The sequence below is a fragment of the Eulemur rufifrons genome, chromosome 30 (assembly GCF_041146395.1).
Source record: "Eulemur rufifrons isolate Redbay chromosome 30, OSU_ERuf_1, whole genome shotgun sequence".
Lineage (NCBI taxonomy): Eukaryota > Metazoa > Chordata > Mammalia > Primates > Lemuridae > Eulemur > Eulemur rufifrons.
In genome coordinates, this window is record NC_091012.1 from 51,904,558 (window position 1) to 51,919,148 (window position 14,591).

The following is a 14,591-nucleotide window of genomic DNA, read 5'->3' on the forward strand; positions in this document are numbered from 1 at the left end:
CACACACCGACTCTGACAATAAAACCACTAGAATCACAAACCTGCCCCAAAATGGCCAGAGCTCCCTCATGCTCTTCTGATTGTAAAATGACCTAAGTTACAGCCAGAAAATTGACCTTTCTAGACTTTCTTCTGAACAACTTCCCCATTTTGGTTATTTCTAAATAAGACTATTTCTGTGACTGTGGATTTGATGATTTTTGTTTCCTTTTGACCCTGAGGCTAATAGAAGGATGAGGAAAAAACTTATAGGGTTTATTTTAACCCTTAAAAGTCAGGCCCTTATGGGATGGCTGTCCAGTTAGGAAGCTTGGGAAACATTTCTTGTGGTCAGACATGAGCGAAGACTTGGGTCTGATCAGCTGGCCCTGAGGAAGTTTTGAGTGCTGAGCTTGGAGAAATAGGACTCTTTCAAGCATTGGACTCCAGGATGTCCTTGCTTAACTCCAAAGCAGGAAGGATATAAGCTGAAACTACTTGTGTCGCCAACACTCACTTCTCTTGCCCTTCACACTCATTTCCCCACTATCCCTTCAGCCTCAGCCAAGTAGTCCAAAATCTGTAGGGTATAAAGCATCGGTTTTTACTTCTGCCGGGAAATTAAACTCAGTGTAGCTTTTTATAAATCACTTAAGGTTCCCAGCCATACTCCCCAGTCTGGCATCCTGGGCCAGTCCCCCTACTTCATACTAACCACGGACCCTTTCCTGTCCATTTGGTGAATTGCCGAATCTAAGCTTAAAAGTCTCAACCTATGAAAAATGCAAATGCCTCTGTTTATGTTCTTTATTAAGTCACTAGGTTTCACCTTAGCCACTAAAAATGACTCATTACAAATTAGGACCATTTAATAAAAGGATTGCTATAATCCTGGGGAAGGCAGTTTATGGCGCAAGTTGCTGAGAGCCTTAGAAGGCTGTTGCTGCTGTCACTCAACTTTTTCCCCCCTCTCCTGCCAAGTCTTTCCTTCCTCTCCTCCTTTCCTTTGGTCCTGCCTTCCTTTTTCTTCCTCTTCTTTTTATCTACTCTTCTCTCCATCTCCCCAGCCTTTGCTTTCTGGGGCAGAACAGAGGGGGATTTCAAAGAACCAACAGATCCTGAATTTTACCCTTGGGACACAGTGTCTGCAACCAATAATTATCACCAGCCAGTTCTAGGGCTCTTATTGGAGTCACTGTCTCACAATGCTCCCGAAGAGAGAAGCATGCCCTGACAGAAATGCACATTGATCTTGAGGAGTGTGGGTCAACCATCAGGCAGAAAAGAGGCAGGCCAAGGTGAGAGGGGAGAGCTGTCTGTGTTCCTGAAAGAGTGGTGCTCCTTTTTGAGCACCATCAGCCCATCGGCCACCCCAGCCTCTAAGAAACAGCTTAGGAAGCAGAAGCTGACTAGGCGCAGCAGTAGGCTATTGAGATGCTCTTCATGCTTTGTGGTGTGCAAGGACTGAAAGCTCTGTTCTCCTGAGCCGCCCATGGCATTAGTAAAGTCAGACTCTCAGGCAGGAACCAAAATATACCAGGCCAGCTCAGCTCCCCAGCTGCAACAAAGCCAAATCTTTCTCAAGGTGCCTGCCTGTTGCTAGGAAACCATGCACTAGTACTGTGGGCCTTTCCCCGCCGCCATCAACCCAAAGGGTGTGTGGACTGCAGCCAGTTAGCTCCCGAGCTCTGCCAGAAACCCTTCAATTTTATCCTTAAGACTTCCAGCATCCTCAAAGGGAAGTGAGAATCATCCCACTGCCTTCCCCCTAGACTTTCCAAACACGAAACTGAGAAGTGAAAACCTGAGGGCCGTTGTACCACCCACTTTTATTATCAAAGTGTACAACTGCCACCCACGGCAGCTGCTGCCCACAGAAGCCTTTTAATGCCTCTCAGGACAGAACTGCCTTTAGCTGTACTGCAGGGAACTTGCCCCTCCCTCTGTGGCTGGGAACACCTAAAACTGGCCTGCTGCCTGTCACCATCCCTGTAATGGGATTTAGAGAGGCAGAGTGCCACAGGCCCGGGCACAGAGATTCTTGGCCCTGGTGGGTTTTTGCTCTCTTCTCTGGTTAAGAGGAGGGAGTTCTTAGTTGAGGAAAGTAACAGAATAGGAAGGAGAGAAAGGAGGAAGGGAGAGTTCAGGAGTATAAATTGGAAAATTAGGGCATTATTGTACTGATATTTTAGCAAAGCATATCTTCGTGGAAGGAGGAGAAAAATTGAGTTTTTAGGAAGGACTCTAGATTGTCCTGAGTCCACTGCTTCAAGTTGTTTTGCCTTTAAAGGCTCTCTAGGTTCTATGACCCTGTCATTTCAACACTCAGAGTGAAATGATAGATGGGATGGGATAGGAGGGGGATGATAGCAGCTATTTCAGAGTCTCAAGCAAGACCTAGAAACTTGGACATCCCTTTCCCACGAGTGCACGGGTCAGGACTGGAGTTAACAAGAATCAGCCAACTGGTCTCAGGCTCCAGAAACCTCATGTCAAGGCTGACTCTAGATTGCTACAGGCCTGGGAAGGTGACACGATCTACTTGAACTCTGGCTAGCTAAACAAAGTAAAGGTGTGACCTCTCCACTGCCCCCTCCCGATGGCACTTGAACTCTTGAGAACTTTTGGCATGTTATTTTTAAATATGTATACCAGCTCCTCCTAGAGCCAAGACACAACAGAATAATTGCAGTTCCCCCACCCTGTTGGTTGGCTTATGTTTGCTCTTCCTGAGAGCCTAAGACTGGCCTCCTGCCTCTCACCATCCCTGCAGTACCCTCCAGCCTTCAGGCCTCGCCTGATCCCTGCTCCGTCACTGGAGCGAGGCAACAATATTCACACCTGAACTTGTATTCACTCTTTCAGGATTTATTGAGCACATAATACTTGCCAAGCACTGTTCTGAGCTCTGGGAGATACATCAATGAACAAAACAGGCCAATTCTCCTTGAGCAGGGAAGTCACGAGGGCCAGCGGTATACATGGGCCAGGGGAAGAGAGGAACAAATGACTCCTAACAGATGCTAATTCACTGGGCATTTTTTACTTTTTATTTCTTTATTTTAGAAACAGGGTCTCACTCTGTCACCCAGGCTAGAGTGCAATGGCACCATCATAGCTCACTGTAACCTAGAACTCCAGGGCTCAAGTGATCCTCCTTCCTCAGCCTCCTGAGTAGCTAGGACTACAGGCAAGTGCCACCATGGCTGGCTAATTTTTAACATTTTTTTGTAGAGATGGGGTCTCACTATGTTGTTCAGGCTGGTCTCAAACTCCTGGCCTCAGGTGATCCTCCTGCCCTGGCCTCCCAAAGTGCTGGGATTAGAGGAGTGAGCTACCATGCCTGGCTGGGTGTTTTTTAAAATCCATATCTGTTCCTTTCCCAAAGACTACTAAACAACAGAAAGTAAAACTGAATCTGCAGTGTCTCTGCAACCTGACATATTGCTCCTCATTCTTACCCGTTGGTATTCTCACCTCCATGCCTTTGTTATTCTTTGCTCTTCAACCTACCCTGCACTTGGCAGGTGATGGAGCAGCAGTTAAGGTGGAATAGAAAATTTTGGACTTGGAGCCAGAAGACCCCAGATCTAAGCAAACCTCTCTGACCTTAGTTTTTTGTCTGTGAGATGGGCTCCTGGCCACTGTACTATCTCCCTGTGATATATTCTTTTAGCAAAGACTCTCCTAGGGATTAGTGGCTTAACCTCATTAAATGTTCTTAAGATCCAAACTACTTTTTGAAGACTAGTTGGGGTGCTACTGCCATAGCTCAAGGGTATTGAAGGCTTGAGTTATAAAAATAGAAAAGGGAGTGGTGGATTCAAGAGACAACACAGAGGTAGAAGCAACAGGATTCAGTAACTGCCTGGATTCGGGCTTCAAGGGGAGGGGGAGGAGGATTCCAAGATGTCTCTGCATGAGGCTTGCAGCCTGGGTGACTGAGAACATGGGACCACCTGGCCCATACTCGAAGCTCTCTGTTGTTCCAAACAGAAACAAATTTGTCTATATCCAATTTTAAATAGTAATGACTGTTCAGGGACTTGCAAACTCACCGCCTACACTCATGTGTTTGTTTTGTTGTTTTTTTTATCACCCAGCACTCCAGTGTCTTTCCATCCTCCCCTCCCTCTGGACTTTCTGATGAGCCTCAGTCTGCCTCTCCCTCGCCCAGCTACATGTGGTCCTCGAGTGCACCGCCCCGTTACTCTCCACCCTACTATCCACCTTTCGAGAAGCCACCACCTTACAGTCCCTAAAGAGGAATGCCTGCTGGCTATTGAGATTATTGTGGCTTTTGTATTTCTGCTGTAGTGGGAGTGTGTGGGGTACGAAATTTAAAGTATGACTCTTATGCATAAAGTTTTACGATGGCCTGCCAAGCTAGGGAAAGATAGGGATGAAGCTTACTTGTTACCAGTGCAAAGCAAGGGTGGGTAGGCCAAACCCAGCACTTCCAAGAAGGACAGCTCACTCTCTCTAAGCAAGGCTGGGGAGACAGCCCAGCAAGAAGCTTGCGTGTTTGGACCTGCATTACCCTAGGCTCCACCTCTATATTCAGCAGAAGCATGGTTGCCATCTGTTTGACTTTATGTAAAGGAGTGCTGTCGTCAGGCCATTGGCAGTTTGCCACCCTAAGCACCTCGGTTGAAGCACCTGGTTTATAGGCCCTATCTTTCCCTACCGCTGAAGTCAGTCCCTAAGAAAAATGTCCTAGCTAATGGGGTTACACAGTAGTTCTAATACAGAGAGTTCTGGCTCAGATTTTGTTTGCCTATGTCTGGATGTTGAAAAAAGATGCCCATCTCTCTTACTCCTTTCTTCTCTGTGAGTATTGTAAAAGTGGCTGTTGCGATCATTCAGCTCAGCTTTTGTTATTGGTACCTCCTAAAGGGAAAAGTGCAATATTCATGCATCTTTAGTGGGGAACAGAATTGATTGTTCTGGAAGCACTGAAATACAGAACGACATGAGATGTTTAAGTAGATCTCAGTAATACAGCTGATAACTTAGGAGACGGTGTACATGTTGTGCTATTACAAAATATATTTGCTACAGGAGATAAAAATCTTATGGTTAAAATTCACAGTTTAAAAATGTTAGATTAGGTTCTGGGGTCGTGATATGAGCTGTTACTAATCTTTGTGACTATTTAATCTTCAAATATTGTGCTTCAACCCCAGCAAACCGCACGTATCCTGCACCCTACCCCAAAAGAATCATCTGTATTTTAATGCCACTGCTCTTACTGGCCCTTTTTTCTGTTGAGACCAATCACGACAGCATTCAATTCAAGATTATGAAAGTGTTACAATGCCGCTTCAAGTCTGCAAAACCTCATATGTAGCCAACTTGACAAATACTTAAGTGTTATGGTAGATTTAAAATCCATCTGGCACATTGTGGTAGGTATTTGTATAGTTCTTTTAATTATACCTTTAAACCATCAACCTGATGAATTTAAAACTTTTGCACCCTTCACTTGAGAATGAACACTTTCACTGTGATCTGATGTTAACCTGAGAATTGATTTAAAGGAAGATTGATAATCCTATACTTACATAAAAATACAGGGGCTACAGGAGGGTTCCTAATTAGACAGTTCTGCAAACACAGAACACATACTGGAGAATTTTCCAGCCAATTTCGCTACCTCCCAACTTGATGGATTAGAGGTAGCAGAGAAATGCTGGTGCTCCCATCTACTTTGTAGACACCCAGCCATCAATAATCAAGGCACAACATGTGCACTCAGTTATTGCTCACAGTAAATGTTTGAAAAATATTCAGTTTAATTTTCAGCATCATGGATGTTGTCTTATCCAGATTTCAAATCTGAAAAACTCTCTAATCCTTTTTCGTTATACAAAATTACTGTGATTTTTTACAGTTCTAAGCATATTAAAATTCTATTGGATTTCAAAAAGGGACTAATAACCAATTGACTTACTATACAAATATCAACTTATAATACTCAATGAATTTTTTTGCCATTTACATTTTACCTTTTGCTTTAGTAAATGTGCATATTTAATTTTTTAAAGGCACCATTACACAGTATATCCTACATTTATCACATTTCTTAAAGTGTTAAGATTCTATGACTCATTTCTATGTATTTTTCTTACTTTACAAAATAACTTGAAACAGTATAGATTTTGTAACACTTAATTTGAGCAGCTTTTTTTATTACATTGAATTATATAAAGTGCATGTTCCCTTAGAAAAATTAATATTTGCTGCTTTACTCTTTTGCAAAACACTTGCTGTAACGAAGGAGTTTGTATTTCCAACATATATCTTGACTGCATTTTGTAATATTTACTGCTTTATTCCTAATTCTGCTTTAAAGTATTGAACTGGGCATGAAACATTAAAATATTAACCCTCAACCTGTATAAACTGGATATTGCTTAAAATCTGTATCACTGCCATGTTGGAAACCCAGACTGCTTTTGTGATGTTTCAAATTAATAAAACCATCCTCCCTCCTTACCCACTTGTGTCCTCAAGGTGTCTACAAAAGTATAGCAAATACTCTAAAGCAACTGACAGCAGCTGACTCACTTTGACTACTTATGGTTCAAGATACAAGGAGATGCGATTAACCAACATATAAAACCTATTGGGAAATTTTGCCATGCTGTCATCAGAAATACAGCTCCACTCTTCTGCTATAAAAATTGAAAAAAAAAAAGAATATAAAAGCCTATATAATTTCTGAAAGATAATCTGGTAAAAAGCACACTCAAAAGTCAGAATTAAACATTTTATTTTTGCCATAAGAAGCTCTATGAACTAATATCAGGCGATGGTTAATGAAAAGTAGAACTTAAAAATCATGATGGAGAAGATAGTACAAGTATGAACACTACAGTATTGGGGGAAATGAACAAAGTTTCATATGACTGACAGAGGGCAGGATGCCAATGCTGTTGAATTAGCATTTAATTCTTTAGAATATACATGCCTTGACAATACAAAATACCTTGAACAATGTTTCCTATTTGTTTTACCTTTTTGGTACAATGGGGAAAAATGTGGCATCATTCCTTCATAGTGGTTGTTTATGGGGGATCATTACTACCAAGATCATAATAATCATTCAGAGTATATTTTAAAGTTAGTCTTGCAAAATTGCTATGGCATTTTAAAATCTTTGCTTAGTTTGAATGTTTTCATTTTGTCATTTCTTTTAACAAATTACCATTTCAAATAGTTACTATCCAGAATATTTACAGGTAATTTAGCAAAGGAGCAAATTTGAAGCCAACTTGAAAGAAAAAAGGAAGTTCAATGGCCAGAAAGCTAAGTATAAAATAGAAAAAACCCATGGTAAATATTAAACAGCATCTTGCTACAGATTTCTAATCCAATAAATACCAGGAGTGAAGAGTTTTCACCCCAAAGGAGTATTTCACATGAACTCTAAACTTTGGATATGGAAACTTCTAGAAAAACTGAAGACCCTGAGACACATGCAAGTAAGAGTCTTCTGGCAAAAATACAATTTATTTTTCCAGTTTTCCTCCTCCCGAAAAACTCCAGAAGATACCTTTAATAGGCACATAGTTTAAATTTCATATTCAGAATGTACAGAGCACAGCAGCAGCAAATAATTATATCCATATTATTCAGAATGGATAGTTTTCCATTATAGAATTCCTGGTTTGTCATAATAGGCTTGTAGAAACCACCAAGTTTTATTATGACAAACTAATTTATCTAGCAGTTGAATCTGAAAAGTCTGGAAGCTCTGCTGGCATCAATATCATTCACATTGGTAGAATTGTATCTAACTAGTGAAATAACATTAATGAAACTCAAATTTCCACTGAGAACATTTCAGAGTGAACCCTATAGTCAAAGAGTAATTTCATCAATATCTACACAGAAGAGAAACAGATATGGTGATTCCAGAGATCACAGTCTTAAGTTATAAGGTAATTTCAAATTTCCCAAGGGTTAGTTTACAAAATGGTTTAAAGGTCTAGACTTAGAGAAAACAGACAAATGCACATCACTCTGCCCCTTGGTAAGCAAAGGATATTATTTTTCTTTCTCCTTGTATTATTGCATATACTGATGCCTGATACCCTCAGCTACCAACTTAAGAAACACTGAAACCATTATCTTCAAATCTAGCTTACCATCAGAAGAATGATGTATACATGAGAAATTATGATTAAAGCTTTAAGTTCAAGGTCGAGAAATAGACTATTTTTAAAAGTACATAGTTAAGGAGAAAGAAAACATCTATGCTGAACTAAGAAATAAGCAAGGTTACAAATGACTAATAACTATGCACAACAATCTTTTCCAATATCTATTAAATTTTTTCCTCTGCTAAAAAAATTCATTTACAGAAGTTCAACAAGTTAATTCTGTTACAAATGCTAGGCTATACATTTGTTCCAACCTGCTTCCTTTTAGTACTAGCACTTCAATAAGTTTTAACTTTATTTTCTAAATGTTTAAATATGCATCATTTTAAAAGGAAGAAAGGTGATACTGTTGTCAAGATAAATGGGAACTGACAAGCCTATGTAACATTCCAGATGTAGTTTGTGATTGCTATAATATCGCGGCAATCTGAAGATGGAATAAAACTTATTTTAGAAGGGGTCAAAACCTAAAAGATCTTGTTGAAAGGAAAATACTAGAGCACTGATTCAACTATTTCAAATAAAGACTTCCTATTGGAGAGTCTAAGTAATATGAACATTTAAAAATATATGCCAGTAGCCTCCCACATAAAATATGTAAAGGTCTCACCTATGAATTCTATCATTTACAAAGATTTATATATAATTAAAGATTAATTTGGTGGCCCTTAGATTCAAAATTGGAAAAATTTGGGGGGGAATATTTTTAACCATAACAGGCAAAAAGGAAATCTTCGTTTGATTCCATCCTTTATCACGTAAGAATACAGAATTAAAAATAAGTGCAACAGAACTTTTCATCTGTCTGCATTAGAGATTTGTTTTTCCATTAGTTTTTTGCCCACAGAGACCATTGCAAAGGTATACAGTGGACTAGCCACCAAAGTCTTTTAGACTATGGCAATAAAAGCAAGGATTAATTCTAATTAGCTAAATCTAATTCATTCTTCAGATGAGAGACTTGTCTGCATGGCTATTTTCATGAAAGGAGGGCGGTGGGAGGTTGTTATCCGTTTGGACTAGCAGAATACACAACCAAGTTGGAGACTTATTCTGAAATTTTCCAGAACAACTTTAGAAGTTCTTGTTTACTTTTTATGCCATATACAAGACACAATACACATTTATAGTCTCAATGTTAAGAAAATTGAGAATTCAGCAGTAAAGTGCTAACACGGAAGGGGAAAGTATGCTAATAACTCCAGTTATTTTCAAAGAACATTCAGACTGCTTCAAATTCTATTCAGAAAACTATCTCTCCAAGCTTATTTTTGTTTGCCTCTTAAATGAGCTGAAAGCTAACTATATAAACAAATACTTGTGGGGGGACTTCTCAATCTCTACTCAAACTTTCAGAAAAATTTGCTTCTAAATATTATCAACAAATAATCCCACTAGACTACCTTCAGATGATGTGGCAGATCAAATTTTGCTTGCACCTTGTTTTATAGGTCTTCTGAAACCCGTCCCTTAATCCAAACCAAAACTTTCTGGTATTTCAAAGGAGTTTAGTAAGATTCTGGTATTATAAATTCAAACTCAGTACTGCCATCTGTTACATTCTGTTTAAAAATCGCATCATTTTCCTGCTGAATAAAAATATCTTCCCAGGTCATTGGCTTGTTCTGAGGCGTAGACGTGGTGGTCCCTACTGGAGGTTCTTTTCCAGCATCAACCTTATACCCAATACCATCATCCTTCATTACAGGCATAGTGCTTGACCTATCAGAAAGATATGCATATTGTCTGATCTGTAAAGACCTGCATGGATGTAAACGATAAAGCTTCGAGTCCCCAGAAGGATCTTGACTATGAACTGACTTTATATGTGAAGACATAAACTGATAGTTGATGAAAGATTTGCCACAAGCCAGACACTGATACCTTCGCTCCCCTGTATGATGAATTTCATGCTTTGTGCGATATTCTGCAAGAGGAAATACCTTCTCACAGTAACGACACGGATACTTCTTCTCCCAAGAATGAATGTTAAAATGTCTCCGCAAGCTTGTCAGACAGACATATGACCTTTTGCATACAATACAGATATAATAGACCCTTCCATCTACTATTAATTCATAGTGATCATCATGTTTTACTTTCATACGTTTGTTTGCCGTCTCACTGCCAGACGTTTTGGGTGTCTCATTTTCATGTCTGGCCTCCCCTTCATCAGGGTCATCTTTGACAGGGATCACTATGTCATAAGTATCTTCACCGATATTTGCATAAACCTTGCAACCAGTTGACAAGCCTTCAATTTCAGTAGCTGTATCTAAAGTAATGATCTTCTGACCCTCCATCAGATGTTTTGATCCTAAGCCTGGATCATTAGTGTTTCTAGTAATTATATCTGAAATTTTTAAAGAATTGGAAAGTGGTTCTTGCACAAGTGTAGGAATCTGCATCTTCTGTATTAATGATCCATCAAAACTGGTATTTTGGGAGGTATCAGCCTGTGGGACCAAAGATGTATTACTGACTGCCGAGTCTGGACTGGAGCTAATAGTGTCATCATCATCATCTATAATTTCCTCCTCCTCCTCTTCATTGGCCTTGTTTCCTGTTAAAATAGCACTGTTTGGTGTCTGCTGATTCTGCACAAGTAAATTGATTGAAGATGACATATGATTTGGAGGTGAAGAACTGACATTTGGTGGTGTAGTAAGTGGTGTCTGATTTAACAAAATAATGTTAGGAGTCAGATGTGTTGGAGCCGAAGATACCAGCAATTTTTCACTTCCTTGTGTTTGGCTCAGAGTTGCCTGATTCACAGGAGTAGGAAGTTTCTGAGTAGGTGTGATATTTGTTAAAGGGGGAGAGTTATTGCTAGTGCAAGGTGCAACATCTGAAATCTCAACAGGGCCTGGGTTAGGCTGGACCTGTGTCACTGCATTGTTACTCGGCAAAGTCTCCTTTGCAGGCAGAATCTCAGAGCAGAAAATGACATCATCATCATCATCATCATCTGAGTCGGTAACAATGATCTTTTTCATCTCATAATCTTCAGCAGATAATGAAAAAGACTCTGTTATAATAGGCATTATAGTAGCCCCATTATCTTGGGCTTCATCTTTTGATTTTTGTAATAAAAGGTTCTTGTCACTAGAATCAGGAGGTAAGGTTTCAGCATTACCACCCTGAACTGTACCTGAGATGCTTTTAACCTGTGACAATGGGACACCAAGCTCTGCTATAAATTTCACTCCTAATAACTGCCCTGATTTAATTAACTCATCAAGCAAATCTGATCTAACACGAACAATTTTAGAACTATAGATATAATTGAGAATTTCTGCAAAGATCTCTGCTCTTATAAAGCTCAGTTCAACAACTTGCCCGGCAACTGAGAAGAGTTGATGGAAGTAGGTACTAGAAGCTGAAAGAATATTCTTGTGGGCCCGAAATTTTCGGTCTTCCACAATGACAGTAACATCACAGAAGAGTCCATGGCCGCGTTGCTCATTCAAGGAGTTCAGCAGACTGCCAGAGTACTGAATGTCTGTAGCAGAAATCAGTTTTCTACTCTCCATGTCTATAAGAGAAAGGGAGGAGGAAATGAGAGAGGATTAGAGAGGAAAAACAAAAGTATTTTATCATTCAGAATTTAACCCACAGCATAATTAGTTTATTCAAGTTTTAACCAAAGTTTGGTGTAACTTTTTGGCTTTTATAGAAATTGTTCATGCAGGGTGGCTTTTGGACTATTTATCAGATCTCATGACTTCCTCCTGAGAGAGTCGAGCAAGTTTTAAATTGTTATATAGATTTGAATAGTAATCTCCAGTCACCTTCCTTTGAATCTCAGATACCTGCATCTCGACTAAGTGATTATTTTAAAGACTGTAATTAATTTTCTTAGTCCCAATTTTGGGTTTTCTCAAGAAGAGGCAAGAGTTGATTTTTAACTGTCTTAAAATTGTTTTAAAGAAAATCATCATGAGTGCATAGAAATTATTTCATACATAAATGAATGATTTAAATGTTAGAAAAGCTTGGTGTGCACAATACTGAGTCTGAAATACATACTAAATTTTAATATTTAAAAACAGATGCAAAAGTTACTCCCTGTAACCAACGACATTTATAAACACTGACAATTATTACCTCTCATCATCCCATTATTTTTCTGTTCTTAAATTGAAGTGCTTCATCTTGATAAACTATTAAACATCTTTCTTACCCTTGCTCTCTCTTCATCCCCTTGTCCCTTTTCCTCACCTCTCTACCTTTACAATCTCCAGAGGTGAAATGTTAAATAGAGTGCCAAGTGAAGTCAACAGACGATATTATGAAAAAATAAGACAAAACAAAAGGAAAGTTTACCATCTCTTAATGCTTATTTTCATGAAAACAGGAAACATTTCATTTTGTTTGTAAAGAATTATGTGCATTGTATGAGAACTTTCTTCACACCAAATGAGTTAGTGAAAATGAAAACATTAACTTATTGAAACAAAGCAGACATTACTCTACAAAGGGGGGAATGTCAGTAAATTGCATTGCTATGTAGCACCCCAAAATATCTTTTTTTTGCACTTCGCAGAAGATAGTCCAGTAACAATGATCCCGGAGTTGTAAAAACACCACACCAGCATATTAAATATAAATACGGATATTATACATTAACAATTTTTAGTTGATAATTATCTTTAGTAAAGAAATATTATTAATATTCTCCCTTTAAAGTTACCAAAAGAGTATCACTGTCCCACTACTTAAGTTATATACACGTGGAAAGCAGTACGTCTCAAATACCTTTTACATTTTTCAAAATTATAGCTTAAGAACAAAAAGTAAACAAAAAGTCTAAAAATCAAGGATTTAAAACATTATCTGTTAGAAGGTGTTGCAATGTTAACAGTACCAAGGAATTCCAGGTTACCATAAAGGCATTCATTAGCAAGGGTGACCTTTGGACAGCATGCCAAAACCCAGGGCTTCCGGAAATATGGGGATTTCGACAGAAGTGACTTTCACGTGGAAAGAGACGTTTTCTGAATACGGTAACACAATTTTTGTGGTTTGCACATGGGTTTCTCCAATGTGGGAATGCGTCAAATGTACGTGTCCAGGTGACGCTGGGACTTGGTTTCGTTTTGTTTAGGTGTCCCCCTCCCCAGTCAAGGTGGGCCCAGAGACAGCAAAGTCGATGTGAACCCACCCCCGAGATTTACGATTTGACTATGGCAAAGTCATTCCACATTATTGTGAGATAAATCCTGGACCGAGGGCAGGTTCAGAAGGGCTGCTGAAGGTGGAAAAGAGATAAAAGCCATCCGCTAGGGAGTGAAACGAACCGACACGCGGCTCCCTGCGGCAGCTGAACCTCATCTCCCTTCCTCCACCTCCCTCTTCCCCATTTGCACCCTGCCAGCTGCAACCAAGGTTTTTAACCCCAATTCACGCGAAAAGCCAGCTTCTTGCAAATACAGACGGAGGTACAAACAACAGTGTGAGGCGGGAGGAATAAGGGGTGCCAGGGAAAGTAGAAGGTGGCCAACGGTAGGGTGGGGTGTTGTGGGGGGATGAGGCGAAGCAGGCGGCATTGTTATGCCCCGGGAAGGGGACGGAAGGGGAGGATGGGCCTGGCAGAAAAGCTCTAAATCAAAGTAGGAGCTAGGAGGAGAAAAAGAGGCACAAAAAGGCAGGCAGAGGGGCAAGAGAAAAGGGGTCTAGGTGGCGGGCTCCCCACGCCCCGGGGCCTACCCAGGGCACCCGCAGCCCCTCGGCCTCTGACGGCAAAGGGGACCGCGCCGCGGCCCTCCCGGTTCGTCCCCTCCTTCACTCCCGGGCCCACACAAAGAAAGAGCCGGAGGAGCGGAGCCTGCGACTCCGCCGCTTCCTGGTTCAAGTGAGGCGAATGCAAACGCAGGCGCGGCCCAGGGACAGAGGAGGCAGGCGCGCTCCTTCGCCCCCTCCCGGATTGGGGCCGGGTCCTCACCTGCTTCCCGGCGCCGCCGCCGCGTCTCCTCCTCGGGCCGCGCGCAAGGGTGGAAGTCCCTCAAAAAGAAAAAGCTGCACTCCCCGGCGATTCTGCCCCTTCTTTAAACGTCGCTCCAGTCTTGGCCGACGTCGACGCGGCTGCCGCCACCGCTGCTACCGCTGCCCCAGGCCGCCAACAGAGGGCACAGCGCGGGGGCGCAGCGCCGAAGTCAAAGGCGCCCTCCTCTTCCGAGCGCAGTCCGGGTCGGTCCGGAAGGGCCCGAGCTCGAGGGTCCGCTTCGGCGCCCTACTCTGCCTTCGGCTCTTTCCGCAAGGGGGCGGGGGAAGACTGGGAAGCTCTGAGTGTTCGGCTCTTTCCGGAGGGCGAAAGGGTGGGAAAAAGGGAAGGGAAAGATCCGGTAATGCAGTCACAAGCAGCTGGAGTTGAAAGGAAGCAAGTCACTTTCATCTAAATTCAGTGTAAGCCTCTAGGGCATACAAACTTTTAGAGACTAGACG

At 41.1% G+C, this 14,591-nt stretch overlaps 2 protein-coding genes across 4 annotated transcripts in view; one reads left to right on the forward strand and one right to left on the reverse strand.

Annotated features, from left to right (window-relative positions):
- The window catches only part of TMEM255A (transmembrane protein 255A), a 48,937-nt gene extending 42,460 nt beyond the window's left edge, over window positions 1–6,477 (forward strand). For all 3 annotated transcript variants that reach the window (XM_069463587.1, XM_069463588.1, XM_069463589.1), the window contains one exon: window positions 4,083–6,477. In XM_069463587.1, coding sequence (XP_069319688.1) covers window positions 4,083–4,241 — 159 coding nt within the window. In that variant the 3' untranslated portion in view covers window positions 4,242–6,477. The remainder of the gene's footprint in view (window positions 1–4,082) is intronic.
- Window positions 6,478–6,737: 260 nt separating this feature from the next.
- Window positions 6,738–14,364, reverse strand: ZBTB33 (zinc finger and BTB domain containing 33). The gene is made up of 2 exons (XM_069462891.1): window positions 14,092–14,364; window positions 6,738–11,682 (listed from the first exon to the last, which is right to left on the reverse strand). The coding sequence occupies exon 2, from the start codon at window positions 11,678–11,680 to the stop codon at window positions 9,656–9,658; it is 2,025 nt and encodes a 674-aa protein (XP_069318992.1). The 5' UTR covers window positions 11,681–11,682; window positions 14,092–14,364; the 3' UTR covers window positions 6,738–9,655.
- Window positions 14,365–14,591: the final 227 nt, after the last annotated feature.